Source organism: Homarus americanus, unplaced genomic scaffold (genome assembly GCF_018991925.1).
Source record: "Homarus americanus isolate GMGI-L3 unplaced genomic scaffold, GMGI_Hamer_2.0 scaffold28051, whole genome shotgun sequence".
NCBI lineage: Eukaryota > Metazoa > Arthropoda > Malacostraca > Decapoda > Nephropidae > Homarus > Homarus americanus.
This window is the reverse complement of record NW_024720144.1, coordinates 1,044,468-1,072,014: the sequence shown is the minus strand read 5'-3', so window position 1 is coordinate 1,072,014 and position 27,547 is coordinate 1,044,468. Positions and strand designations below refer to the sequence as shown.

The 27,547-nt window shown below is 41.8% G+C and overlaps 1 protein-coding gene across 1 annotated transcript; it reads left to right on the top strand.

The window, feature by feature from the left end:
* Nucleotides 1–617: 617 nt before the first annotated feature.
* On the top strand, nt 618–25,936 carry LOC121860436 (flocculation protein FLO11-like). The gene is made up of 5 exons (XM_042357595.1): nt 618–925; nt 7,396–8,023; nt 8,755–8,892; nt 9,578–9,622; nt 21,224–25,936. Exons 1-5 carry the CDS (start codon nt 618–620, stop codon nt 25,934–25,936), a joined length of 5,832 nt encoding a protein of 1,943 aa, XP_042213529.1.
* The last annotated feature ends 1,611 nt before the right edge of the window (nt 25,937–27,547 follow it).

The following is a 27,547-nucleotide window of genomic DNA, read 5'->3' as shown; positions in this document are numbered from 1 at the left end:
TATATATATATATATATATAATTTTTTTTTGGGGAATCCAAAGAACAAATTCTTACTTCTCACGTGTTAATAGTAATATGAATCTGAGAAGGTATATTATGGCTCTGATTGGTGAAGGTGTTACTGTAGGTAAACCGAGAGAGCAGCTGACTGGTGGAAGTTTGGTAACACCAACATGAAATAACTCCTCAGTGGTGACTTTCCAACACCAAGACGAATTAACTCCTAATTGGAAGGTTGTTTTGGCGCTACAAGACAGACAGTACACACGACTGGGGAAGGATGTGGTACCTTACAACCTTATAACAACTGAACGGAGGAAGTTAGCAAGAATATAAGACGACTATGATTGGTTGAGCTTTGATAAACAGACTGAAAAGGCTATGATTGGTTGAATCCGCGATAAACAAAATGAGAAGGTGATGATTGGTGGAGGTTTTAATAAACACAGACCGAGAGGGCTATGAGTGATGGAGACTACGGCACCAAGACTGAGGACGCGCCTGATTGGTGGTGGCTCCGGTATCCCAAGACCGAGACTCATTGGTGTAGGTTTTAACTGAACAAGAGTGAGGATATCTGTAATTGGAAGACGTGTTGGCGCATCTTCACTGAAAATGTTTTCGATTGGTGGAAGCTCTGGGAAAACAAGACTGGGGAGTCTCGTGATTGGTGGGGGCTCTGGGACACCAAGACTGAGGAAATTCGTGATTGGTCGAGGCTCTGGGACACCAAAACTGGGGAAGCTTTTGATTGGTCGAGGCTCTGGGACACCAAAACTGGGGAAGCTTTTGATTGGTCGAGGCTCTAAGGCACCAAAACTGAGGAAGCTTGTGATTGGTGGAGGTTCTAAGGCACCAAAACTGAGGAAGCTTGTGATTGGTGGAGGTTCCAGGTCATCATTACCTATCCAGATGTTTGTCAGGTGATCATTAAGGTGTATCGTGTCGTCAACAACAACAAACAAACGTAAACATACGATATTGTATTTCTATGTCCTTACCATACACAATTGAATCAGTCAAGTCTTTAAACAATGAATCAGTCAAGTCTTATAACACAATGAATCAGTCAAGTCTTATAACACAATGAATCAGTCAAGTCTACAACACAAGAATCAGTTAAGTCTACAACACAATGAATCAGTCAAGTCTTACAACACAATGAATCAGTGTTAAGTCTTACAACACAAAGAATCAGTCAAGTCTTACAACACAATGAATCAGTCAGTCTTACAACACAAAGAATCAGTCAAGTTATAACACAATGAATCAGTCAAGTCTTACAACACAATGAATCAGTCAAGTCTTATAACACAATGAATCAGTCAAGTCTTACAACACAATGAATCAGTCAAGTCTTACAACACAATGAATCAGTCAAGTCTTATAACACAATGAATCAGTCAAGTCTTATAACACAATGAATCAGTCAAGTCTTATAACACAATGAATCAGTCAAGTCTTATAACACAATGAATCAGTCAAGTCTTATAACACATGAATCAGTCAAGTCTTATAACACAATGAATCAGTCAATCAGTCAAGTCTTATAACACAATGAATCAGTCAAGTAACACAATGAATCAGTCAAGTCTTATAACACAATGAATCAGTCAAGTCTTACAACACAATGAATCAGTCAAGTCTTACAACACAATGAATCAGTCAAGTCTTATAACACAATGAATCAGTCAAGTCTTATAACACAATGAATCAGTCAAGTCTTACAACACAATGAATCAGTCAAGTCTTATAACACAATGAATCAGTCAAGTCTTACAACACAATGAATCAGTCAAGTCTTATAACACAATGAATCAGTCAAGTCTTATAACACAATGAATCAGTCAAGTCTTATAACACAATGAATCAGTCAAGTCTTATAACACAATGAATCAGTCAAGTCTTATAACACAATGAATCAGTCAAGTCTTATAACACAAAGAATCAGTTAAGTCTTATAACACAATGAATCAGTCAAGTCTTATAACACAAAGAATCAGTTAAGTCTTATGACACAATGAATCAGTCAAGTCTTATAACACAATGAATCAGTCAAGTCTTATAACACAATGAATCAGTCAAGTCTTATAACACAATGAATCAGTCAAGTCTTATAACACAATGAATCAGTTAAGTCTTATAACACAATGAATCAGTCAAGTCTTATAACACAAAGAATCAGTTAAGTCTTATGACACAACGAATCAGTCAAGTCTCATGACAACGAATCAGTCATGTTTTATGACACAAAGAATTAGTGAAGTCTTATAACAAAGAATCAGTCAAGTCTTACAACACAACGAATCAGTCAAGTCTTATGACACAACGAATCAGTCAAGTCTTATGACACAACGAATCAGTCAAGTCTCATGACAACGAATCAGTCATGTCTTATGACACAAAGAATTAGTGAAGTCTTATAACAAAGAATCAGTCAAGTCTTACAACACAACGAATCAGTCAAGTCTTATGACACAACGAATCAGTCAAGTCTTATGACACAACGAATCAGTCAAGTCTCATGACAACGAATCAGTCATGTCTTATGACACAAAGAATTAGTGAAGTCTTATAACAATAAATCAGTCAAGTCTTATAACACAATGAATTAGTCAAGTCTTATAACAAAGAATCAATCAAATCTTATGACAACGAATCAGTCAAGTCTTATGACACAAAGAATTAGTGAAGTCTTGCAACGCAATAAATCAGTCAAGTCTTATAACACAATGAATCAGTCAAGTCTTATGACACAATGAATCAGTCAAGTCTTATGACCTAACCTAACTAGGCACCCACTCACCCACCTTTCCATGCATCCATACACCAACTTAAGACATCCAAACACTCAGCAATCCATTCGTTCATCCATCTATCCAATCATTCACCCAAACACCCGCACTCACCCACCGCCAATCCTCAAATCTATTTATCCAAACACCCACCAATCAAGCCATCCACCCTACCACCAATTCATCCAAACACTCACCCATCCACACATCCACCCCCCCCCCCACCTACCTACCCACCCAATAAGTATAGCGTGACAGGTATGGTTCAGGTGGATGGAAACCTAACAATATGTGAGTCACGCTTTTTCTCTTGTTTATCTCTGCCATATGTGTAAGTGTGTGTGTGTGTGTGTGTGCTCTCTCTCTCTCTCTCTCTCTCTCTCCACGACTCTCCGGAGAAAGCAGCATGATACAGTTCTTTTAAGAGCTGGAGTGAGAGAGAGCACAGCCGTGGTATAATGGAAGAAGGTGTGAAATGCAATGGTTTCTTAGTACAGCAAATCATCTTATCTGACCACAGCTTCACAATGTTGGTTCATCAGTAACGTGGGGTGGGTGAGGGGAGGGAGGGGGGGGTTAAGCTTCCAACCACCTCAAGGGGAGAAGTTGTTGATGACAGGCCATTACGGTAGACCGGGTCGTGTTGGTGAGTTGCTCTTTCTGTTCTGGATGATTTTGCTATTTTCCACCGACAAGTCACCTATTCAATTGCTGGTCAGATCCATTAGTACACACACACACGCACGCACATACATACATACATACATACATACATACATACATACATACATACATACATACATACATACATACATACATAAATAAATACCTACATACATACAGTAGAATACAGTATGAGAAACAAAATGGATTAAATCAGGGCGTTGTTATGTGCCGAAAAAACTCGAAATAATAGCATTCACCGAAACATGGATAAACTTAGACCCACGTGAGTTACCTGTCGAATACCATATTAGAGGGTACAAATTATTCCATACTGATTACGGAAGGAGGCGGAGAAGCAGTTTACGTCATGGGTAATCTGAAGTGTGAAATAAATAAGGAAATAAAAACTGGACTGAATACAGAAACAATTTGGATAGACTGAACCGATGGTAGAGAAAAATTAATCGCAGGAGTAATATATAGACCTCCTAATCTCAATAGAGTTAATGAGCGACTTATTTGGGATGAAATGGGCAGGGCATCCAGTCACAGATTGGACCGACCTTGAGACTGTTCAGGACTGTTTCCTAAGTCAACATATAACCGAACCCACACGGGGTAATAATATACGCGATTTAGTTCTGTCAAACAGAGAAAACCTCATCAGTAATGTCGAGGTAGGTAACGAACTAGCCAACAGTGATCATAAACAAGTAAGATTCAAAGTAGAGCGTAATGTCAGTGGCAAGGAAAATTCCATTAAAGTCCCAGATTTCAGAAGGGCAAAATTGGATAGGTTGAAAAGGGAGCTGAGAGAAAGGGCATTACGTTTGGGGTGAATTACAAGACCTATCGCTCATATATCCATCCACCTTATATGTTTGAAGCTATCCACACATACACACACACGATATACAGCAGTCAAATGGATAAAACACTCGCCTCCTGTCCTATGGGTCACTGGTTCGTGCCCCAACTCACCAAGGTGTGACTGGGTACCTAACATTACACTTGCGGGATTGAGAAGTGGTCAAGTTCAGTGCCGGTCACAACTGCTTCCTTGTGTATAGGCTTTGGCTGTATCCGCCCAACAATTAAACAGACCGTCAGACCTATGAAACCCAAAGTATAAAAGTATACAACTAACTAGAGATAAAAATATATAAGAGAAGAAAAAAGTGAAAAAACAAACCCTCAAGAAAAATTACCACGTACTGAAAGTAAAGAATCGGTACAACAGAACAGTAAATTACCTTCTCAATCACTGTAATAATCATACACTGTACTGTAGAGGAGATGATAAACACATCAACATAATTATTGGCTTAAGTGTTAGTATTATTTGCTACTGTGTTATCATGGTGTCAAGGGCTACAAGACTCAGCCCCTCACCACACATCTCCACCAACAGAACACAACATGTTTACCCACAAAGGTCAGGCACCATAATGCGTGCATGAGGAGCCCTCACCAGTGTGTCCACTCACGCCAGTTAAACACCTCAGAGAAAGTGAAGTTTTAAGCTGTCTGTTGTGTGAGGGGATTCCACCCGTGAGAGTGATTTAGAGAAATCTACTTGGCCGCCAGACGCTGTGTGCGCCCAAACTTGACAAGTAAAAAAAAAAATTTGAAAAGCTTAAGTCGTCTTTTAATTACCTGGGGGTAAAATTATATAACATTTAGCTCTAAATGTGTTGGAGATACTCGCTAAGGAACCCCAAAAATATCAATAACTGATGTTGATGTTTACAGAAAAAAAACATTAAAACATCAGCACAACAATGAAGGAAGTGACGGCCGCCATAGTGTTATCTCCTTCAGTGCTTCCAGTAGGAGAAACGAGGCTGGGACGTAGAGGCCGTATAAATATTAGATTCAGGGGCAGTGATGGTGTCAGTGTTGTGGCTCGCACCATACAGTGAGCTGCCTCTGGTAACTTGTGTATGGCAGATTACTGTTACTGGTGTTACGGCCACACAAGCTATACCTATAGTGACACATTGTGGGGCATCCTCTACCATGGCGCATCTTAGGGTAAGTTGGTTCATCTCATTATGTGTGTGTGTGTGTGTGTGTGTGTGTGTGTGTGTGTGTGTGTGTGTGTAATAATAATAATAATAATAAACGGTTTATTAATAGAGTTGCAGCCGGTGGCTGAAAATATACAGACTTACATTTGATTTAGACATAATGATATAATATAAATACATTTACAGGGCTGTACAGTACATAAATCAGGAGTTGTTTATTATTTTAACAATAGATGGGATGGTGCTGTTCTTATATCTATCGGTGCGGGCTCTTATGGGCTAAATTTTGTTGTAATGGTGGACTGAGCGAAGTGGGTGGGGGGCTGCAGGTGGCAGGAGGTGGCGATGACGAGGGTGGTGCAGTAGTTCACTGCCAAACCTTTCCAGTGCTTGGTGGTGGAGGTCACTGAGGGATGGCATTTCCAGGGTGGAGAGAGCGTTGATGTAGCCCGAGTATTCCGCGCCGAGCATGACTCTGCAGGCCCTTTTCTGTACCTTCTCTAGCTGACGTTGTTGGGTGGAGTTGAGAGAAGACGACCAGGCTGGTGACGCATACGTTAGTTTGGGGAGAATAAAGACGTTGTAGATGGTCCTCATCTCTGGCGTGGGTGTCCCAAGTGACCTAAGTCGTCGTAGCATGTAGAGACGGTATGAGGCTACCTTGACTGTGTTATTTACATGGGCCTTCCAGTCAAGTTTGTTGTCTATAGTAACACCCAGGAGTTTGGCAGACTGCACCAGCTGGAGAGGATGGGCACCCACTGTGATTGCTGGGGCTTGCACTGGAGTGGTGGCGGTATTGATGTGCATGACTACGGTTTTGGTGTGGTTGATGGTGACCTTGTTCTCCGTAGTCCATGCCTGTAGCCTGTCCAGGGTGCCTTGTAGCGATGAGTAGTCTGGTGCGGTGTTGTCCACTGAAACCCCCACAGTGCAGTCATCCACGTACTTCCACCTGTGAGGAGTGTCCGATAGAGCGCGCGTGTGTGTGTGTGTGTGTGTGTGCTTCATAGTGTTGGTGTTCATGTCTTCTGTGATCCAATATGACTGTCACGCTGGCAGGTTGAGGATATGAGAACACAACTAATTGGTTCACTACGACACTCAGGATGATGGTGGCCACAAGAGTATCGGGATTGCGGTGAGAACCTACCGAAACTCGATGTGTTCTCTCACCCTCAGTGACGAGACAAAATCCAGTTGCCTAATCCCGTAAATCTGTGAAATACAACACCCATAAACTAAACCTTGCCAACACCAGCTTTATATATTGATGTCTCTACGCTAGAGTATTTAACAAAAAATAACCTGACTAATAATAATAGTAATAATAATAATCAAAAAATAATAATAATAATAAAATAATAAAATAATAATAACAATGATATCACAATAATAATGATAATAATAATGATAATAATAATAATAATAATAATAATAATAATAATAATAATAATAATAATAATAATAATAATAATAATAATAACAGAGTTGTGGGTCCTCCTGCATTAAACCACAAAGTCAACACAGTGCAGTCATTCCCTATCATCCTCATGTTGTTTATTATGCAACGTTACAGAGTGTGTGCTGTGCGGCTTTGGTTCTGGCTCTATCAGCTGGTGTGACCGAAGCTTCACTTGATCCACACCTGAACCACGACCCACTTCACCTCAACCACGACCCACTCCACCTGAACCAAGACCCACTTCACCTGAACCACGACCCACTCCACCTGAACCAAGACCCACTCCACCTGAACCAAGACCCACTTCACCTCAACCACGACCCACTCCACCTGAACCAAGAACCACTCCACCTGAACCAAGAACCACTCCACCTAACACAACCATTTCCGTATGTCCAAGAGGAAACGAACCCACCATATTTGTATGTCCCACTCAGCCATACCTACCAAGTGATTTATGAACCATCGAACCCAACCCACCAACCTCTACATGAACCACTGAACCCAAGCCAACAGATTCAGGAAGGCAACGAAGCTGATCCTTTTGCTCAAGTTCCTGGACCTGTCGAGGTTACTGACACATCGAACCAAGAACCACACCCTCGGGGTTCATATGGTTCAAAAAACCTCATCCCTGAACCACAGTCCCAGGGTTCATATGGTTCAACAGACCTCATCCCTGAATCAGGACCCCAGGGTTCATATGGTTCAACAGACCTCACCCCAGAACCTCGGGGATTAATAGATGCGGGAGACCAGACAGAACTGCAGATATTTAAACAGGAAACACAGTCAATCCAAAGATCACGAAGAGTTTACGGTCTAACGCCCCAAACTAATTATTCCTCTCCCACACAACTTCAACTACCACAGCAACAAGACATTGACGCACCTTACCAGACACTCCAGCCAGTCTACAGTCGTCCAGATGAAGCTCAACTAACACAAGATGACACCGATCCATCATATCAAACCCACCAGCCAGTCTACAGTAGTCCTGACACGTCCCAACAAGGCTACGGTTCTCCTGGTCAACAACAAGCGGGGTCACAGTCTTATGGGAAGGTAAGCTTCAGATATTTCATTTTTTTTTATCTTTTATAACCTGTGCAGTAAGTAGTGATCTGATGGTGCCAAAATATCAAAATTAATAACTTTTTATTGTGATGGTAAGTCTCATTTTCAACACGCATGTATTTGAAGGATGTGGTCCATCTTTGTTTTTTTTTAATAGTATAGTTCGTGGTGAATAACCTAGAGGCGCTCTAGTACAATACAGTAGGTGGTAGTGCCGAGCTGCAAACTCTCAAGTTAGGTGTATCAAGGAGGTGACAAAGCCCTCTATTACTCTTCACTCTGGACAGCAAGATGTTCTTGTTAGAGGAGCACTTCATGTTGCGACAACTTGTTCTGTCTCACTGTACTAAGCCTGGTGTAAATATTAAAATGGGTTCTGGTTGTTATGAATGTTGCTGGTAGCGGCTATTTATATTATAAGGCTAAAATTTGGGGCTTTCTGAATGCCCTCTCGTATTCTAAACACCACACGAAACAGGCCAACAATGTTGTATTATACTCTTGCATTTTGCGTATCACAAAATAAAAACAAATTAGGCTAGACTATACATGGGGTGTTGCGTTTTCAAAATCACAAAACAATAACCTGTCGAAACTATCTGTAAACTTCCTTATACTGTACAACAAGGAACATTATGGATGTTACTTGTCCCGCGTAGTTTGCATGGTTGAAGGATAACACCCACCCATGTTAACCTCTCCTCCCGTGGCTACGTCAGGACTCAGGGACGCCCTACAGGTTCTCCTACACGGTGAACGACCCCAGTCACGGCGCTCACTACGGCAGGCAGGAGCACAGTGACGGTAACGAGGTGAACGGCCAATACTTCGTTCTTCTGCCCGATGGTCGGCATCAGGTGGGTCAACTGGCATTAGAATTAAGGGCCATTAGGATAAGGGTCCACTCGGTCTCTGGGCCATTAGAATTAGGACCCACTAGGTCTCTGGGCCATTAGAATTAGGACCCACTAGGTCTCTGGGCCATTAGAATTAGGACCCACTAGGTCTCTGGGCCATTAGAATTAGGACCCACTAGGTCTCTGGGTCTATAGCATTAGAACAAAAATCTTTATGGATAGGTTAGGTTAGGGCCTATTAGGACTGGGGGCCATTAGGCCAATCCCATTAAAAAACTAGAATCGCATCACTCTTCCTCGTGTTCTAAATATGTCCACGTAAAAAATATTAAATTATTCCTCAAATACCATAATAATTCTCATGTATATAATCTTCCCTTCCCTCCAAAAGACAAGTAAAGGTAAAGGCAAATTACAGTATATTCAGTTCTATACACAGGTTATATCCATTTTCTATACACATGCAAATATAACCATCTGAAAATCTGAGTAAATCTATGTGGATAAATCTATTTGTTATAAATTCTTGCATGCTTCACTTATGTTGCATCATTTTCTCTTCTTATTTACCTCTTCTCCCTTCCCTTTCACTTTCTACACCGTGTCTCTCCCCCACATCACGTTGGGGAGGAGTGAAGATAAATGACATAGATGTTTACGGTTACTTTGTGTATATTTCTTCCAGGTTGTGCAGTACCACGCTGATGACAAGACCGGGTACTCTGTTACCGTGCGGTACCTGAGTGGTGATGGTGGTGGTGGTGGTGGTGGTGGTCAGTACCCAGAGAATGGTAGTGGTAGTGGTAGTCAGTACCCACAGAATGGTGGTGGTCAACAGTACCCAAAGAATGGTGGTGGTGGTACCCTAGAATGGTGGTGGTAGTCAACAGTACCCACAGAATGTGGTGGTGGTGGTGGTGGTGGTCAGTACCACAGAATGGTGGTGGTGGTGGTGGTAGTCAGTACCCACAGAATGGTGGTGGTGGTGAGTAGTCAGTACCCACAGAATGGTGGTGGTGGTCAGTACCCACAGAAGGGTGGTGGTGGTGGTGAAATAGCACCCACAGAATGGTGGTGGTAGTCAACAGTACCCACAGAATGGTGGTGGTGGTGGTGTGAGTCAGTACCCACTAGTGGTGAATGGTGGTGGTGGTCAGGCCCACAGAATGGTGGTGGTGGTGGTGGTATCAGTACCACAGAAGGTGATGGTGGTGGTGGGTGGTGGTGGTGGTCAGGCCACAGAATGGTGGTGGTGGTGGTGGTAGCTTACCCACAGAATGGTGGTGGTGGTGGTGGTAGAAGTACCCACAGATGGTGGTGGTGGTGGTAGTCCAGTACCCACAGAATGGTGGTGGTGGTCACAGTACCCACAGAATGGTGGTGGTGGTGGTGGTAGTCAGTACCCACAGAATGGTGGTGGTGGTGGTGGTAGTCAGTATCCACAGAATGGTGGTGGTGGTGGTGGTCAACAGTACCCACAGAATGGTGGTGGTGGTCAACAAGTACCCACAGAATGGTGGTGGTGGTCAACAGTACCCACAGAATGGTGGTGGTGGTGGTAGTCAGTACCCACAGAATGGTGGTGGTGGTCAACAGTACAGAATGGTGGTGGTGGTCAACAGTACCCACAGAATGGTGGTGGTGGTGGTAGTCAGTACCCAGAGAATGGTGGTGGTGGTGGTGTCAGTACCCACAGAATGGTGGTGGTCAACAGTACCACCACAGAATGGTGGTGGTGGTCAGCAGCCCACAGAATGGTGGTGGTGTCAACAGCCCACAGAATGGTGGTGGTGGTGGTAGTGGTACCAGAATGGTGGTGGTGGTGGTAGTCAGAGAATGGTGGTGGTGGTGGTGGTCAGTACCTATGGTCAGCACCCACAGAATGGTGGTGGTGGTCAACAGTACCCACAGAATCAGTGGAGGTGGTGGTGGTGGTGGTCAGCGTACCTACAGAATGGTGGTGGTGGTGGTGGTAGTCAGTACCCACAGAATGGTGGTGGTGGTCAACAGTACCCTCAGAATGGTGGTGGTGGTGGTGGTAGCAGTATCCACAGAATGGTGGTAGTCAACAGTACCACAGAATGGTGGTGGTGGTGGTGGTGGTCAACAGTACCCACAGAATGGTGGTGGTGGTGGTCAACCGTACCCACAGAATGGTGGTGGTGGTGGTGGTCAACAGTACCCACAGAATGGTGGTGGTGGTGGTCAACCGTACCCACAGAATGGTGGTGGTGGTGGTGGTGGTCAACAGCACCCACAGAATACCTGAAGTAATATCATTAGTTGATTAATGGGTCGTGATGCCACATCAATAAATTTCACAGCCATATTTTTAATTTCCAGTTAAATTATAGAAAGAAATGGCCGTAAATTTGCCGGTGTGGCGTTGCAACTGACTCAGCAAGCAAAACCTAATCACGTTCCAGATATTAAAATAACTGCTGAGGGCGATAAGTGGGCAGAGCTTATTATAAGTCATTTCCTGTAACTCTCTCTTCAGCATAACCCCATAACATAACAAGAACACATGCGCCAAGAGATGCCCACTTGTAATTTTAGTGACTTGTTGAATAGATTATTAATCCAACGTCATGACTCGACCCTTCTGCTCACACGTCGAGAAGCGTGTATGATGACAAGCAGATACTCCCCAAACATGCAGAGTTTACATCATTAACATTACGAAACCCCAAGTGACAAAGTTCTCAGCACTTACATTTACGTGTGTACCGTCCTCTGATCTTGTAATGCATAATATGAGGTGGACTGTGGTGCACTGGTTACCTATACTCGTCTTGTAATGGTGTGGTCCAGGATTCGATTTTCGGACGGAGTGGGAATCTGGCAAGTTCCTGAGCCCCAACAGACGCCTGGATGTGCACTGGTATAGAACAGCTCCGTAACTATGGTCGTGGTAACATCTGCAACTTCAACGACGGTAACCCACTACGGTAACTAACTACGGTAACCAACGACGGTAACCAACGACGGTAACCAACGACGGTAACCCACTACGGTAACTAACTACGGTAACCAACTACGGTAACCAACCTCGGCCGGAAGAGACAACCACTGATGAACACCTACTAAACAGCACCAGGGTGAACCTTTATACTTTAATTAGTATTTATAGTTTCCATTCATTTGTTTGTGAATATCTGAATGTTCTGTTTTACTTTAATAATATATATGTGTATGTGTGTGTGTGTGTGTGTGTGTGTGTGTGTGTGTGTGTGTGTGTGTGTGTGTGTGTGTGTGTGTGTGTGTGTGTGTGTGTGTGTGTGTGTGTGTGTGTGTGTGTGTGTGTGTGTGTGTGTGTGTGTACAGTATATAGTCAGTCTACTTTGATGTTCTTCACTGTAAATAAAGCCTTTGACGCGTTCGTGATGTTTCTATGTATTTCTTCCTAACATACCAATACATACACGTGTCCACCATCACATACATAATACATACATGTGTCCACCATCACATACATAATACATACACGTGTCCACTATACATAGAATACATACACGTGTGAAATACATACACGTGTCCACATCACATAGATAATACATACATCCACCACCACAATACATACACGTGTCCACTATCACATAGATAATACATACACGTGTCCACCACCACAATACATACATACACGTGACCACCATCACATACATAATACATACACGTGTCCACTACCACATAGATAATACATACACGTGTCCACTACCACATACATAATACATACACGTATCCACCATCACAACCATAATACATACACGTGACCACCATCACATACATAATACATACACGTGTCCACTACCACATACATAATACATACACGTGTCCACTACCACATACATAATACATACACGTATCCACCATCACAACCATAATACATACACGTGTCCACCATCACAATACATACACGTATCCACCCTCACATACATAATACACAGCTGTGCAAAAATAAATAAATAAATAAATCCTCCGACAAACGATACGGAAACTAAGGCATATTTTTCCCATAAAAAAGATTAAACTCAGTATCAAGCGCCCATAAAATGCAATAATCATCACCAGTAATAAGTAAGATTTATTAATACTCTCCTGACTGACTTTAAATTAGATTTCCTACACGCGGTACTTCAAACGTCAGTAACCGCCGCCTCCCATTCCACCCACACACATAAACTCCCTCACAATCTACTTTCACTGAGTACTGAAAAACCAGTTTATACTTTCTTTATATATATATATATATATATATATATATATATATATATATATATATATATATATATATATATATATATATATATATATATATATATATATATATATATATAGTCATAGGTGCGTGATCAGGCATATATGATATACTCACCCTGAAGATGTGAATTATAGGAATATATATATATATATATATATATATATACCTTTCTCTCTACTGCCCAAACCCTATATAACCTAGCTTAACGTAACCTAATTAAAATTACCCTCACTTAACCAACCTAAACTAATTTAACCCAATTAAAACTAATCTACAATCTACATTACCCTAACTTGTCCAGGTAGCATTAATCTTCAGGTGAAATATGCTGGGGTGTCTAATCTGCAGGTGAACCGTAATTATTTTAACACGATAGTATTTGGTACACTATCTTAACATGTTATCTCTGCCCCACCAGCTGACCAAAGATGACTGGTGGTGCGGCAAAAGTTGTTTGTCATGGTCTCTAAAGGCATCATCCGTGATATTTAACATGCATATTTGACTGAGATTCTTGAACAAACTATTACAACTTTCCTCAACGCGAAATATTCTTAACCGTCAGAAAGTTACAGACAATTCTATATAATTAGACGCCATATTTTCTAACTGGAAATAGTTGGGTATAAAAAGTCTTCGTAAATAAAAAAAATAAAAAATAAATTATTTATATAATAAAAAATAAGTAAAAATCACCCATTTTTTTATATTATATATTGTGATATAAAAGATATATCACCTGATCTATTTTATCATCTCCCATCGTCACACTAACAACATGGCAACTCTGGTACTCATAATAGTTGCCAGTTATTTACATTGTTTTGATTTTACTAGAAATGTGATATTTTATGAATGAAAAAGGAGTAAGTAGAAGCCAATACTTGCAGAGATGGTAATAATGCAATAGTAACAACACTGGATCAGCGTCGACTTAGCTTTAGTACAGTGCAGTATGTATTAAAGACCATACGTAAACATGTCCTCTCTATGTTTAAATCTACGACGTAAGATTCTAAACAGAATTCATGTCTGCATTGTGTACTTTCATAGCGATCTGAAACACGGTATCCTGCACAACACATCAACATCATGATATCTGACACAACAGTACGCAATAAATTAAGACTTCATGATGATTTTTGAGGGGCGAAAATTTCATCGGCTTACAGAGAGTTGTTGCCCAGCCTGAACATAATATAAAATGAAGTTCACAGCGCATATTACACACAACGATGAGAAACTATGATAAACTTGAGAACGCATGAGAATATTGCCAAGTTAGTGCTATACTTGTTAAGTTTTCTATGGCACGTGATGATTATTCTTAATTTCTATTATTTTCTTCCTGCATCTAGTTAATTTCTCTGTTTATCCTTTTTATTTATCTATATACAGTATATATTTGGTGTTAAGTTATACGGTGGGGAACAGGTTGTTTGCAAGTGTTGAGTAGAGAGAGCTGGTTGGTGAGGGTGCTCAGAGGAGGACCAGCTTGTGGGTCGCCATGCTCGCCGGCGGGAGCGAGGACCGCCAGGCAGGCGGAGGAGGAGGAGGTGTTGCTGGCTGGTTGGTGTAGGTAGAAAGAGACAGGTCACCACGAGGTCAGGTCTTTTATAGCGGAGGTAGGCGTGGGTAGATAGTTGACCCCCGCTCCGTGGGCGGCGCTGGTTGACCTAGACCACGAGGCATACACTGGAGATTCACGGGGTCGGCAACTCAGCGACAAACAGCGTTTGTAGGGGAGAAATCCACTACAATACCTCCATTTATCACAGTGATTGGCTAATATTAGTATTACGGATCACCTGGATATTCCACCTGATGATCAAACACCCTGGGTAAGAGGGGAGTTGAGTTAAGTCAAAATTAAGACAAAATCTCAGTTTAAAAGAGATGGATCCTCACTAACGACGAGGAAGTCAGGACTAATGTGTGCCACGGCTCTGTAATTACTTTTACTTTTGTCCTCTTCACCACTGATCGGCTCGTTAGCCGCTTGGACGATCGCTTACTTCTCTGTTACGTACTGTTGGCAAGTACTGGGCATGCACCGGCTCCTGAATGTATCTGAACCTGCTCCAGTGTTGGTCAAGTCTGGTCTTGAAAGAGCTCACACTCGGTGCCGTCACAACAACCTAAGAGAGTAAAGGCTCAGAGACCAGGACAACGAGAAGAAGCGATAAATGAGTTCTTTTCCTCAGTGTTAACAAGAGGAAGCTGAGAATACCATAATTAGGTCTGAGAGAGGCAGTTCGATATATTACTAAGGTTTACATTTTTCACAGGAACATATCAAAGCCAAATTATCCAAACTTAATAACCTTTTTTTCCTCTGATAGTGTACATTCCTGCAGTACATATATATTACGTTGTGAAAATAACTCTCATAACAATTTAGTATCTTGTTAAGTAAAAGTATTAACAAAAATATTCCTTAATAACTTGACACTAGCTTATGTGAATCCTGTATTAAAAAATAGTCATAATTATTGGGACCACTTCATGATTTATTAATAGGTTAGGTTAGGTTAAGGAGCTGTTGGAAGTGTCTCTCCTAACCTATAATTGTCGATAACCTATAACCTATAATCCACGTTTAATTGAAGATCTCTATAGCTCCTCAAGGGAAGTAATGACGAGATGTTGGCGTGTTGACTGTTTTCTCCTCCCATCTTAATTAAGCCAACAACACACTGCTTATACAGACAAACTAATTTCCTATACTCAGCTACACTGTTCACTCACTTGAACACAAAGTCAGTACAGTATATAAAATCACCGCGCGTGACTTCTGTAAATGAATCTTGGTGTTGCCTGCAGATTGAAAGTTGATTGTCAAGTAATTCTACAACCCTTCCTTCCGTCACCATTTCCCTTCAGTTGATTGGTCGAGGCGTGATGTAGCAGCTGATTGATTGATTGATTGGTTACTCACGCTATCGTCTCCTTCACCTCATCGGTTTGTTGATCCTTTCGCCACTTTCTTTTCTTTTGTCCTCTTTAAGACAAATCCAAATATTGTTTCGTGATGTATTTGTTTGTTCAGATTATAAAAGACTACATTCTGCTGTTTTACATTATTTAAAGACCGAAATTACATCATAAGTTATTTGTTGACAATATTTTATTATCACGTCATGTGTAAAACATTTCTCTAACGCTGGGTTTGTTTTTAATATTTTCGTACCGGGAATAAAATATGACGCGCGCCACCACTAAAAAATAAATAAATAAATAAATAAATAAAAAACGAAAGGATAAACAAAAAGAAAAAAGAAAAAAAAACACCGTAAAACAGCCACTAACAACATGATGAAACAATCGAAAAAAAAAGATTATCTAACAATTACTGGGTTAATACACACAGATAAATGAAGCCTGGGCCCTAGAGCACTTGTGGGTAACGAACTCATCAGGGGAAACGTGCCCATCCACCTAGAGTGCTGTATATACCTCTAACACCCATGAGACAATGGAATGGTCACGTAAGTAGCTATACCGAGTCGGTGAGTGATGCTCCTGAGGTGATTCATGAAGGAGGAGGAGGAGGAGAGGAGGAGAAAGCCGCCATCCTGAAGTAACACAAGTCACTCTTTATTCATTTCCCTTCGCTCACGTCCCCCCCTCGAGTGTCACATCTTCTTCAGCTGCTACTCCTCCAACACAACACGTGACGTAACCATAACACTACCACCCGGGGTTCTCAGGGACTCATTGGTTCTCTCCTCAGGGTAAGAGACGTGATCTAGGAGCGGGTTCTCAAGGGTTATGGTTCTCTCCTGGGGTTAAGAGAACATCTATAGGAGCGGGTTCTCAAGGGTTATGGTTCTCTCCTGGGGTTAAGGGAACATCTATAGGAGCGGGTTCTCAAGGGTTATGGTTCTCTCCTGGGGGTAAGAGAACATCTATAGGAGCGGGTTCTCAAGGGTTATGGTTCTCTCCTGGGGTTAAGAGAACATCTATAGGAGCGGGTTCTCAAGGGTTATGGTTCTCTCCTGGGGTTAAGAGAACATCTATAGGAGCGGGTTCTCAAGGGTTATGGTTCTCTCCTGGGGGTAAGAGAACATCTATAGGAGCGGGTTCTCAAGGGTTATGGTTCTCTCCTGGGGTTACGAGAACATCTATAGGAGCGGGTTCTCAAGGGTTATGGTTCTCTCCTGGGGTTAAGAGAACATCTATAGGAGCGGGTTCTCAAGGATTCTTACGTTTATCATTATGTTTCACCTTTGCTAGAGTGGAGAAAGCATCTGACTTCCTAATCAATTAAGCTACAATAAAAAATAAAATCCTCATTACTTATTCTAGGTTTTGTTTTTTACCATTAAGATAAATACATCAGGGCAGTAGAACCATCGTCCTCCAGATGTCGCAATTATCTCTTTTTTTGTTTTCATCAAAGATCAAAATTACAACACTAATTAAAACATCCATGTGTTTAACTTTACCTCCAAAATATACAACTTTAAGTCATTTGTAAGAGCTTTTTTTTGCTTTGTTTCTGAGTCGCCATTGTCATTTGGTCTGATGGGTGTATGGTATGGTGTAGTAACATTAAACGAATAACATTTAAACATTTGTATATATAGTTCAGGAAATAAGAAAAACATTACTTTCAGGACCTCATATAAACAATGATATATTATTTCACTGCCTGGTAAACAATTAGCTTTCAAAAAACAAAAACAGAATTATATCAACGTTTTCCTTCAGCTGTTAAATCACAATTTTCCATCGTAAAATAAGAGAAGATTTAGTTAAATAAAAACCTGATGTTATTTTACCTTGACGTCTTCACCAGTAATACGAAAGCTACCATAATATTGTATAGGTTTAAATACAGTACTGTTTCTGGCTCTGCTGATGCTTACTGACGGGACACACACACACACGAGGAATGAGGCCTTCTAACACGGGGAAAAATTCTTAAGACGCTACTGAAGAATAAAAAAATTGACAGCCCCGCCGTATTACTCACCTTTATGTATATAATAAATAAACATTAAGAGACACACGTTACAAAAATTATTTCAACAAAGTGAATCTGTAGTTTCATTCCCTTCATATTCTGCTTCACGTCACCAGCCGGGAAAATCGCCGGTGGAGAAAGAGTATAAAGGGGGAGGTTAGCGCGGGAGTGTGGGCAGTGTGAAGCTGACGGTGGTGACTACAGGTGTTGTGTGTGCACGTGGACATAACTCTTACATTGCTGTCTATATACTGAATATGAGATTCTGGGAGGTAAGTTAAATATAGGGTCTTTTTTTTTATATCAAAGGTCATTTATTTTATTCGAGCACCTTAAATGATTACTAAACTATATTTTATAACGTGCAGTAAACAAGGAACTAAAAACCAGACTTTATTTCAATTGATTTTGGGTTTCCTGTTTACTGCACGTCTTGAAATATAGCATAGTAATCATTTAAGGTTCTCGAATAAAATAATATGACCTTTTACTTTTGACTATCTGTGCCGTGTATACATGACCTATAGTCTTGGCTGGAAATACAGTGGGAGGTGAGGTTGTTGACTAATGGTGAAAACGTACAACACAAGAGAGTGTATCAGGGAGGCTTCACGTGGCCACCCAATAACAGTGTGCACAAATGTGGTAAAGTACTGTTTTGTTTTAGCAAATGGTAAAATACACTCTGTTCAGGTTAGGTTAGGTTAGGTTTGTTTCTCAAGTAACCTTAGCACCGTACGTGTAAATTGTGTAAATGTACTGTAAATATTTTGTTAGGAAAAACCTATAGAAAATGGCCCTCAAAACTAGCCTCAGGCCTCCAAGTACATAAGAATGATACAGTGAGGAACTTCAGCAAGAGGTGTAAGAGCAATGTTATGGTACAGTACACGAGACAGTGGTAGAGGTGCATGGGTCCAGGTACACAAGAGTCCTTTATACGTTCATTCTATCACCCAAGGTTTATTAGAGGACATGTCTAGCCAAGGTGCAAGAACGGCGAAATTAAAAAAATAAATCCCTTTAGCTATAGGAGGCTGAGATAATGGCGAAAGTTCCCTAAAGACAAACATAGCGCAGGTGAAAGGAGATTTATTCGAGTTTAAAAGCATCTCAAAGGAAATTACTAAGTCAAATGCCCCCCAACTGAGTACCTTTCATTAAATCGGACTCTATAGTGCTCACAGAAACTCTAAACTCCTCAATACTAAAGACACACACACACACACATTACATACACACACACACACACACACACACACACACACACACACACACACACACACACACACACACACTACATACCTATTAAAACAGAGTACAACAGTAAAAGATTAAGTAGTGGGTGCCCATGACTGTCTGAGTGAGGAGCAACTTAAACTGTGCGTCGTGACATGTAGGGGCAAGCGAGTGAGTGTTCAGACGACGATAACCAAGGTAAACAGGCGAGCGAGTTTTTACCGAGAGGGGGGAAGGACTTTGTTGGATGTTTAGCGCCAAAGAGGGTGCAGAAAAGTCCGGGAAAGTAGATGAACGGTGTAAAGCTGTTGTAAGACCGACCTCCTCAAACTAGTATATGGAGGCAAGTGTTTTATACATACATACATAAATACATATAAAAGTTTGTCCCGTGTATAACATGCAAATACACACTGACATACTGTACTGAATTTTTTTATCTACAGTATATACATTACAGTATAAATATGTTGTTGTTTATCCATAATATATTGGTGCTGAGTCATATCATACACAACTACGGTGATTTATGTTAAATTAAATTAGAAATCCAACAACTCACTGCATCCTCCATTCACTGCGGCTACTGACCATGGCTACAATCTCTCTCCTTAACTAACCAATGAAGGTGCAACTTAACATGATGTCACTGTATGAGATCATTATTTACGCAAGCCAATCAGAGTTAATGGTTGTATTGACTTTAGCCAATCGGAGTTAGCTACTGTTTAAATTCAGCCAATGACAGTTACCGGCTGTATTTGTATTAACTAATGAGAGTGAAGGATTTAATTTATTTTCAAGGAGAGTCAACGTTTTATGTAAGCTGTTTTTCAACCAATAAAAGTTAAGATAACGGTTTCACTTACTTTCACCAATGAGGCGGCAACATTTATTCCTTACATACAGAAAATAAGACAAAAATGTTGGTCGTGTACATTTTGTTGACATTTTTGTGAACGCAATATGTACACCGCCAGCCGCCATCTTGGTCCGATCAAACTAAATCATCATCCTCAAAGAGTTAAAATCATCGTCCTCAAAGGGTTAAAATCATCGTCGTCCTCAAAGGGTTAAAATCATCGTCCTCAAAGGGTTAAAATCATCATCGTCCTCAAAGGGTAAAAATCATCGTCCTCAAAGGGTTAAAATCATCATCGTCCTCAAAGGGTAAAAATCATCGTCCTCAAAGGGTTAAAATCATCATCGTCCTCAAAGGGTAAAAATCATCGTCCTCAAAGGGTAAAAATCATCGTCCTCAAAGGGTTAAAATCATCGTCCTCAAAGGGTTAAAACCATCATCCTTAAAGGGTTAAAATCATCATCCTCAAAGGGTTAAAATCATCGTCCTCAAAGGATTAAAATCATCGTCCTCAAAGGGTTAAAATCATCATCGTCCTCAAAGGGTTAAAAATCATCGTCCTCAAAGGGTTAAAATCATCGTCCTCAAAGGGTTAAAATCATCATCGTCCTCAAAGGGTTAACCTACCTCAAATGCTTCCTGGTGCACACTCTATAACATCAAGCAGCAGTAACTCAGATTATATTTCCCATTCACTTTTTTTTTACAAGATAATTGACATAATTATTCACTTAAACACAACCAATTGGTAAAAAAAAATTAAGAAAATAAAAAATATTGTTTGGATACTTATACTGTCTTAATATACATGCAAAACGAGTTCACTGAATAAATATCTACCTACCTACTTACCTATCTATCTATCTCTATAGGCCTGTGTCTATCTCTATAGGCCTATGTCTCTATCTATCTATACAGGGGGTGTACTTCTATCTATCTAATAACCATGACGAGTGGTTAGAATTTACATTATATAGACTGTTACTTGTTTCCTCCTCAGCTGGTGGGGCTCTGGGGCGCCGCCATATTGCTTTCAGTCTCCGGCCAGAGCATTATAGGAGCTGAGAGCGAGTCCTATAGCACTGCGGCGGATTTTACCTCAAGTCCAACAGAGTCCAATAGTCAGACAAGGCTAAGAAAGTCCTATAATGTAGAAAGTCCAACAGAGTCCTATAATCTGACAAGTCCAACAGGGTCCTATAATCAAACAAGTCCAAATGAGTCCTATGGCACAAGGAATCTTACTTCATCGACAGAATCCTATGCTCTAATAAGTCCAACACTGGGTGGTTATGAGTCCTATGCTCAAACGGATCTTACGCCAAATCGAACAGAGTCCTATGATCCAACAAGACCAACAGCGAGGCGGAGGCAGTCCTTTGAATTACTTAATCCTTCCCTAAGGTCTTCACATTCTCCTCAATTAAAAACGGCACCATCAAATCCTACAAAGTCCGATGAAACACCAAGTCCAAAATCAAGTACAATGAGCTCCAATGAATCGTCAAGTCTTAATGTAAATCGTACCGAGTACGGTGAAATACTAAGTCTTTTAAGCTTCTACATCCAGGAAAGTACAAAATTGAGTCCAACGAGGAATTACAGTCCACCCGGTAGATATTCCAGTCCAACACAGTCCTACAGAGAAGCACGCGATTCATCAGATACATTATTAAGTTACTCAGAGTCCAGGAGCATATCAGTTAATACACCAAGTCCTATTAAGTCTTATGGGTCAACTGGTCCTTCTTCAAGTCCTATAAGATCCTACGGTCAAACAGAACTTTCAACGAGTACTACCCCAAAGTCCGAAGAGTCCTATCTCCTACCTAGTTCTGAAAGGTTCTATGATGAATCAAGTCCAAAGGAATCCACTGAAGCGCCAAGTCCACAGGAATCGTTTGGGACAGTACATTCAAGTCCAATAAAATTCTTTGACCTGCCAAATCCAAGCAATTCCCATCTTGTATCAAATCCAAGCCAATCCTATGAATCAGCAACTCCAAAAGAATCCTTTGAACAAATAAGTCTAAGAGGATCCTATGAGCCAGTAAGTCCAAACGAGTCCTATGAGCCAATAAGTCCAAACGAGTCCTATGAGCCAGAAAGTCCAACCGAGTCCTATGAGCCAGTAAGTCCAAACGAGTCCTATGAGCCATTAAGTCCAGCCGAGTCCTATGAGCCATTAAGTCCAAACGAGTCCTATGAGCCATTAAGTCCAGAAGAATCCTATTATTCAAGTCCAAGTGAGACCGAACCCTATGTATCGTTAAGTCCAAGAGAATCAGAATCCCATGAGTCCTCAAGTCCAAGTGAATCCTATGATCCAACAAGTCCAAGAGACTTCCCTGAATCTCCCAGTGCAAGTCCATCAACTCTCTTAGCGTCCTACAGTTCAACAGATACTACAGACTCCTACGCCACACCAAGTCCCACAAAGTCCAATGATTCGGTCAACTCCCGAGAGTCCTTAGATACAGCTGACCTCAGGGACTCCATCGTAACAGAATATCCTGCCGAAGTCCTTCAGGTTACCACCCATGGAGAGTCCTACAACCTACCATTTCTTTCAGAGTCCTTTGGCCTGACAAATCCCACAGGATCTAGGAGCTCAAGTCACATAGGATCCTCTAGTCCAGTAAGTGCAAAGGAGCTCTATGAAACACCAGTATCCTATGTAATAACCTTTGACCCGTTAAGTCCTACAGAGTCTAGTAAACTGAAGAGTCCTGTAGGATCCCACGATCTGTTAAGTCCAACCACGTCCAAGAATCCATCAGCTCTTGTAGAATCCCGTGAGCTGTCAAGTCCTGCAGAGTCTAGTAAGCTGGCGAGTCCTGTAGGATCCCAGGATTTGTTAAGTCCAACCACGTCCAAGCACCTACTAACTCGGATTGAATCCCACGACCAATCAAGTCCAAGACCCTCAGAATCTAGTAACCCGCCACGTCCAGTAGGAGCCTTTAATCTACCAAGTCCTACAAGGTCTTATAACCCACAGACTACTACAGAATCCCATACCCTATTAAATCCTAGAGTATCCTCCAACCCAGCAGCTCCCGAGGAATCCTATACCACACTAAGTCCGACGGAGACCTACAGCCCAAGAATTCCTAGAAGATCCTATAACTTTCCAAGTCCTACAAAGTCCAATGACCCACACCATGTTGCAGGATCTAACGACCTGTCAAGTCTTCCTGAATCCAAGATCCTTCCAAGTAATGTTGAGTCCTATGATCTTTTATATTCCCCAGCATCTATTAAGCCGTCAAGCCTTGCAGGATATTATGACACAGCGAGTCTTAAGGAGTCCTATATCCTACCAACTAGCAACCAAACCACATCACTGGGATCCTATAATCAAATAAGTCCTGCGGTGGCCTATAATCCATCAAGTCCTATAGGATCCTACGAAGCAGTAAGTCCTATGCCGTCCCATACCCCAGCAACTCCTGTAGAATCCTATATCCTGTCAATTTCCACGGAGTCCTATGACCTACTAAGTCCTACGGAAGGTACAAGATCATCTGAAACACTGAGTCCTAAAGAGTCCTCTAACCCACCGACCTTTGTAAAATCCTATGAACTATCGGAGCCTTCAGAGTCCACTAACGGAACAGGTCCCGAAGGATACCTGTACCTATCAAGTCCTGCAAAACTCCGTAGACCAGCAAGTCCTTTAGGATTCTACGACCTAATAAGTCCGACAAGTCCTACAGGATCCTTTGACCTAACAACTCCGACTAAGTCCCATAGCCCACAATCCCATGACCAACAAAATCCTACGAAATCTAGCATCACTTCAAGTCCTCCTGAATCCTATGATATAAGTTCAAGAGAATCCTATCAGCCACCAGGTGTTGTAGGATACTTCTTCACTCCAAGTTCCATAGAGTCCTACAGGCCTAATCCACTAAAATCTTCAGAAAGGAGCGAGTTGGTAGGGATCTCAGGGTCCTACAATTCAACAACTTCCACAGCGAGTCCAATTCTACGATCGCCTATAAAATCCTACGACCCACCAATATTTTCAAAGTCCTATGGTCTCTCAGGCCTTACCCAGAGTCCTAGAGATCCTCACGGCGAAGAAACTCTAAAAAAATCCAACCATGTACAAAGTTCCAATGAATCCTACGATACTCATACTCCCAGAGAATCCTTCGACACACAAACTTCTATAGAATCCTACGATTCTTATAATCCCAAAGAATCTTACGACACACCAACTCCCAAGGAATCCTACGACACTCCAACTTCCAGAGAATCCTACGATGCTTATACTCCCAAGGAATTCTACGACACACCAACTCCCAAAGAATCCTTCGATGCACAAACTTCATTAGACTCCTACGATTCTTATAATCTCAAAAAATCCTACGACACACCAACTTCCAAGGAATCCTACGACACTCCAACGTCCAGAGAATCCTACGATTCTTATACTCCCAAAGAATCCTACGACACACAAACTTCCACAGAATCCTACGACACACAAACTTCCACAGAATCCTACGACACACAAACTTCTATAGAATCCTACGATTTTTATACTCCCAAAGAATCCTACGACACTCCAACTTCCAAAGAATCCTTCGACACACAAACTTCCAAGGAATCCTACGACACACAAACTCCCAAAGGATCCTACGACCTATTCTACGACGTAATAGCTCCCAACGAATCCTACGACGCACCAAGTACAATCGAATCCTACGACGCACCTCTCACAGAATCCTACGACACACAAACTCCTAGTGAATCCTACGACACACAAACTCCTAGAGAATCCTACGACTCACATACTCCTACAGAATCCTACTACGCATCCTACAACACACAAACTTCAAAAAATGAATCCTATAATGCACAAAGTCCCAGAGAATCCTACGACCTATTCTTAGATGCAAAAGCTCTCAAGGAATCCTATGACTCACAAACTGCTATAGAATCCTACGAGGCACAAACTCCCAGAGGATCCTACGATTTACCAAGATCTTCAAACTCAAATGCTCCATCAGGCCCTACATTAACTCCAAGAGAATCCTATAGCTCGTCAAAGACCATCTCAAGTCCTGAGGATTCCTATGGCACATCCGGACTCACTTCAGCTCCTAGAGAGTCCTACAGTACACCAAGACGCACCCCAAGTCCTAAAAAATCCTACAGTACACCAAGATTCATCGTAGGACCAACAAAATTCTACAGTACACCAGGACTCACCGTAAGTCCAAGAAAGTCCTATCGTACACCAAGACCCACCCGAAGTCCTATAAAGTCCTACAGTACACCAGGACCCACCATAGGTCCCAGAAATTCCTTTGACCCACTAAGACCAACTCAAAGTCCTAAAAAGTCCTATCGTACACCAAGACCCACCCAAAGTCCTAAAAAGTCCTACAGCACACCAGGACCCATACTAAGTCCTAAACAATCCTACAGTACACCAGGACCTACCCTAGGACCCACACTGAGTCCTAAACAGTTCTACAGTACACCAAGACCTACCCTAGGACCCACACTGAGTCCTAAACAGTTCTACAGTACACCAGGACCTACCCTAGGACCCACACTGAGTCCTAAACAGTTCTACAGTACACCAAGACCTACCCTAGGACACACACTGAGTCCTAAACAGTTCTACAGTACACCAAGACCTACCCTAGGACCCACACTGAGTCCTAAACAGTTCTACAGTACACCAGGACCTACCTAGGCCCCACACTGAGTCCTAAACAGTTCTACAGTACACCAAGACCTACCCTAGGACCCACACTGAGTCCTAAACAGTTCTACAGTACACCAAGACCTACCCTAGGACCCACACTGAGTCCTAAACAGTTCTACAGTACACCAGGACCCACCCTAGGACCCACACTAAGTCCTAAACAATCCTACAGTACACTAGGATCCACCTTAGGTCCCACACTGAATCCTAAACAACCCCACAGCACACTAGGTCTCACAACAAGCCCTAAACAGTCCTACAGTACACCAAGACCCACCCAAAGTCCTAAAAAGTCCTACAGTACACCAAGACCCACCCAAAGTCCTAAAAAGTCCTACAGTACACCAAGACCCACCCAAAGTCCTAAAAAGTCCTACAGTACACCAAGACCCACCCAAAGTCCTAAAAAGTCCTACAGTACACCAAGACCCACCCAAAGTCCTAAAAAGCCCTCCAGTACACCAAGACCCAACCAAAGTCCTAAAAAGTCCTACAGTACACCAAGACCCACCCAAAGTCCTAAAAAGCCCTCCAGTACACCAGGACCCACCCCAAGTCCCAGAGACCTACTAGGATCCACCCGAAGTCCTAGGCTGATCTATGAGTCACTATCGGCTACTGGTTCAAAGGATCCTACGTCGGGGTCATCAGCCGCCTCAAGGTCACGTCAACAGCAGCGGCGACATCCTACTGACCACAAGGTGAGTCTATACCGTATTGTACCTTTATTATTATACTCAACTAACCTAACCTAACCAAATATTGTATAACCTAACCTAACCATATATAACCTAACATAACCAAATATAACCTAACATAACCTAACCTAATCTAACCTAACCAAATATAACCTAACCTAACCTAATCGAACCTAACCAAATATAACCTAACCTAATCTAACCTAATATAACCCCTTCAGGTAGGATTAATTTATCACCAGGTAAAATAACTAAATAAAATAAGCTGGAACAAATAATCCTCAACTGGTGATCTAAAATCTCCAGATAACGAGGAAAATCCCACACCAAGAACCTCCTTTTGAGACTCCCTGCAGCCCCCCATGTGACTGCTGTAGGGAAAGTGGGGTTTGTTTACTTAAGTCACGACGGGCATTACGCTCCCCCCCCCTGCACCCCTTCTCTGGACATCCCCCCCCCTGCATGTCGACAGTCGTTAGTTCATTGGAGGAAGGAGAGGGTGGGATGCCGGGATGGGGTGTGTGAAAGCCATGTGAAGGAGAAATGATAAATGGGAAAAGGAATGGAATAAAAGAGTCAAGGAACTACTGCTGTACTTAAAGAGAAAGGTAGATAATTGAGAGAACTGAGAAGATGGTAGATAACTGAGAGAGAGAGAGAGAGGGGGGGAGGAAAGAAGAATAAAGACAGAATACAGTAAAAAAAAAATAAAGAGAAAATAAAATGTGAGAAGTAAGTAGGTAGCGACTGGCAGAGAAAGCGATCGTTGCATAACATTGCACTAGAGATGCAGAGAAAAGGAAATAATGATCGAGATAGAAGAGAGAGAGAGAGAGTGGCATTATTAATCGCTGGATGACACTTCGCCTTCACACACCCACATAGTCATCGGCAAAAGTTA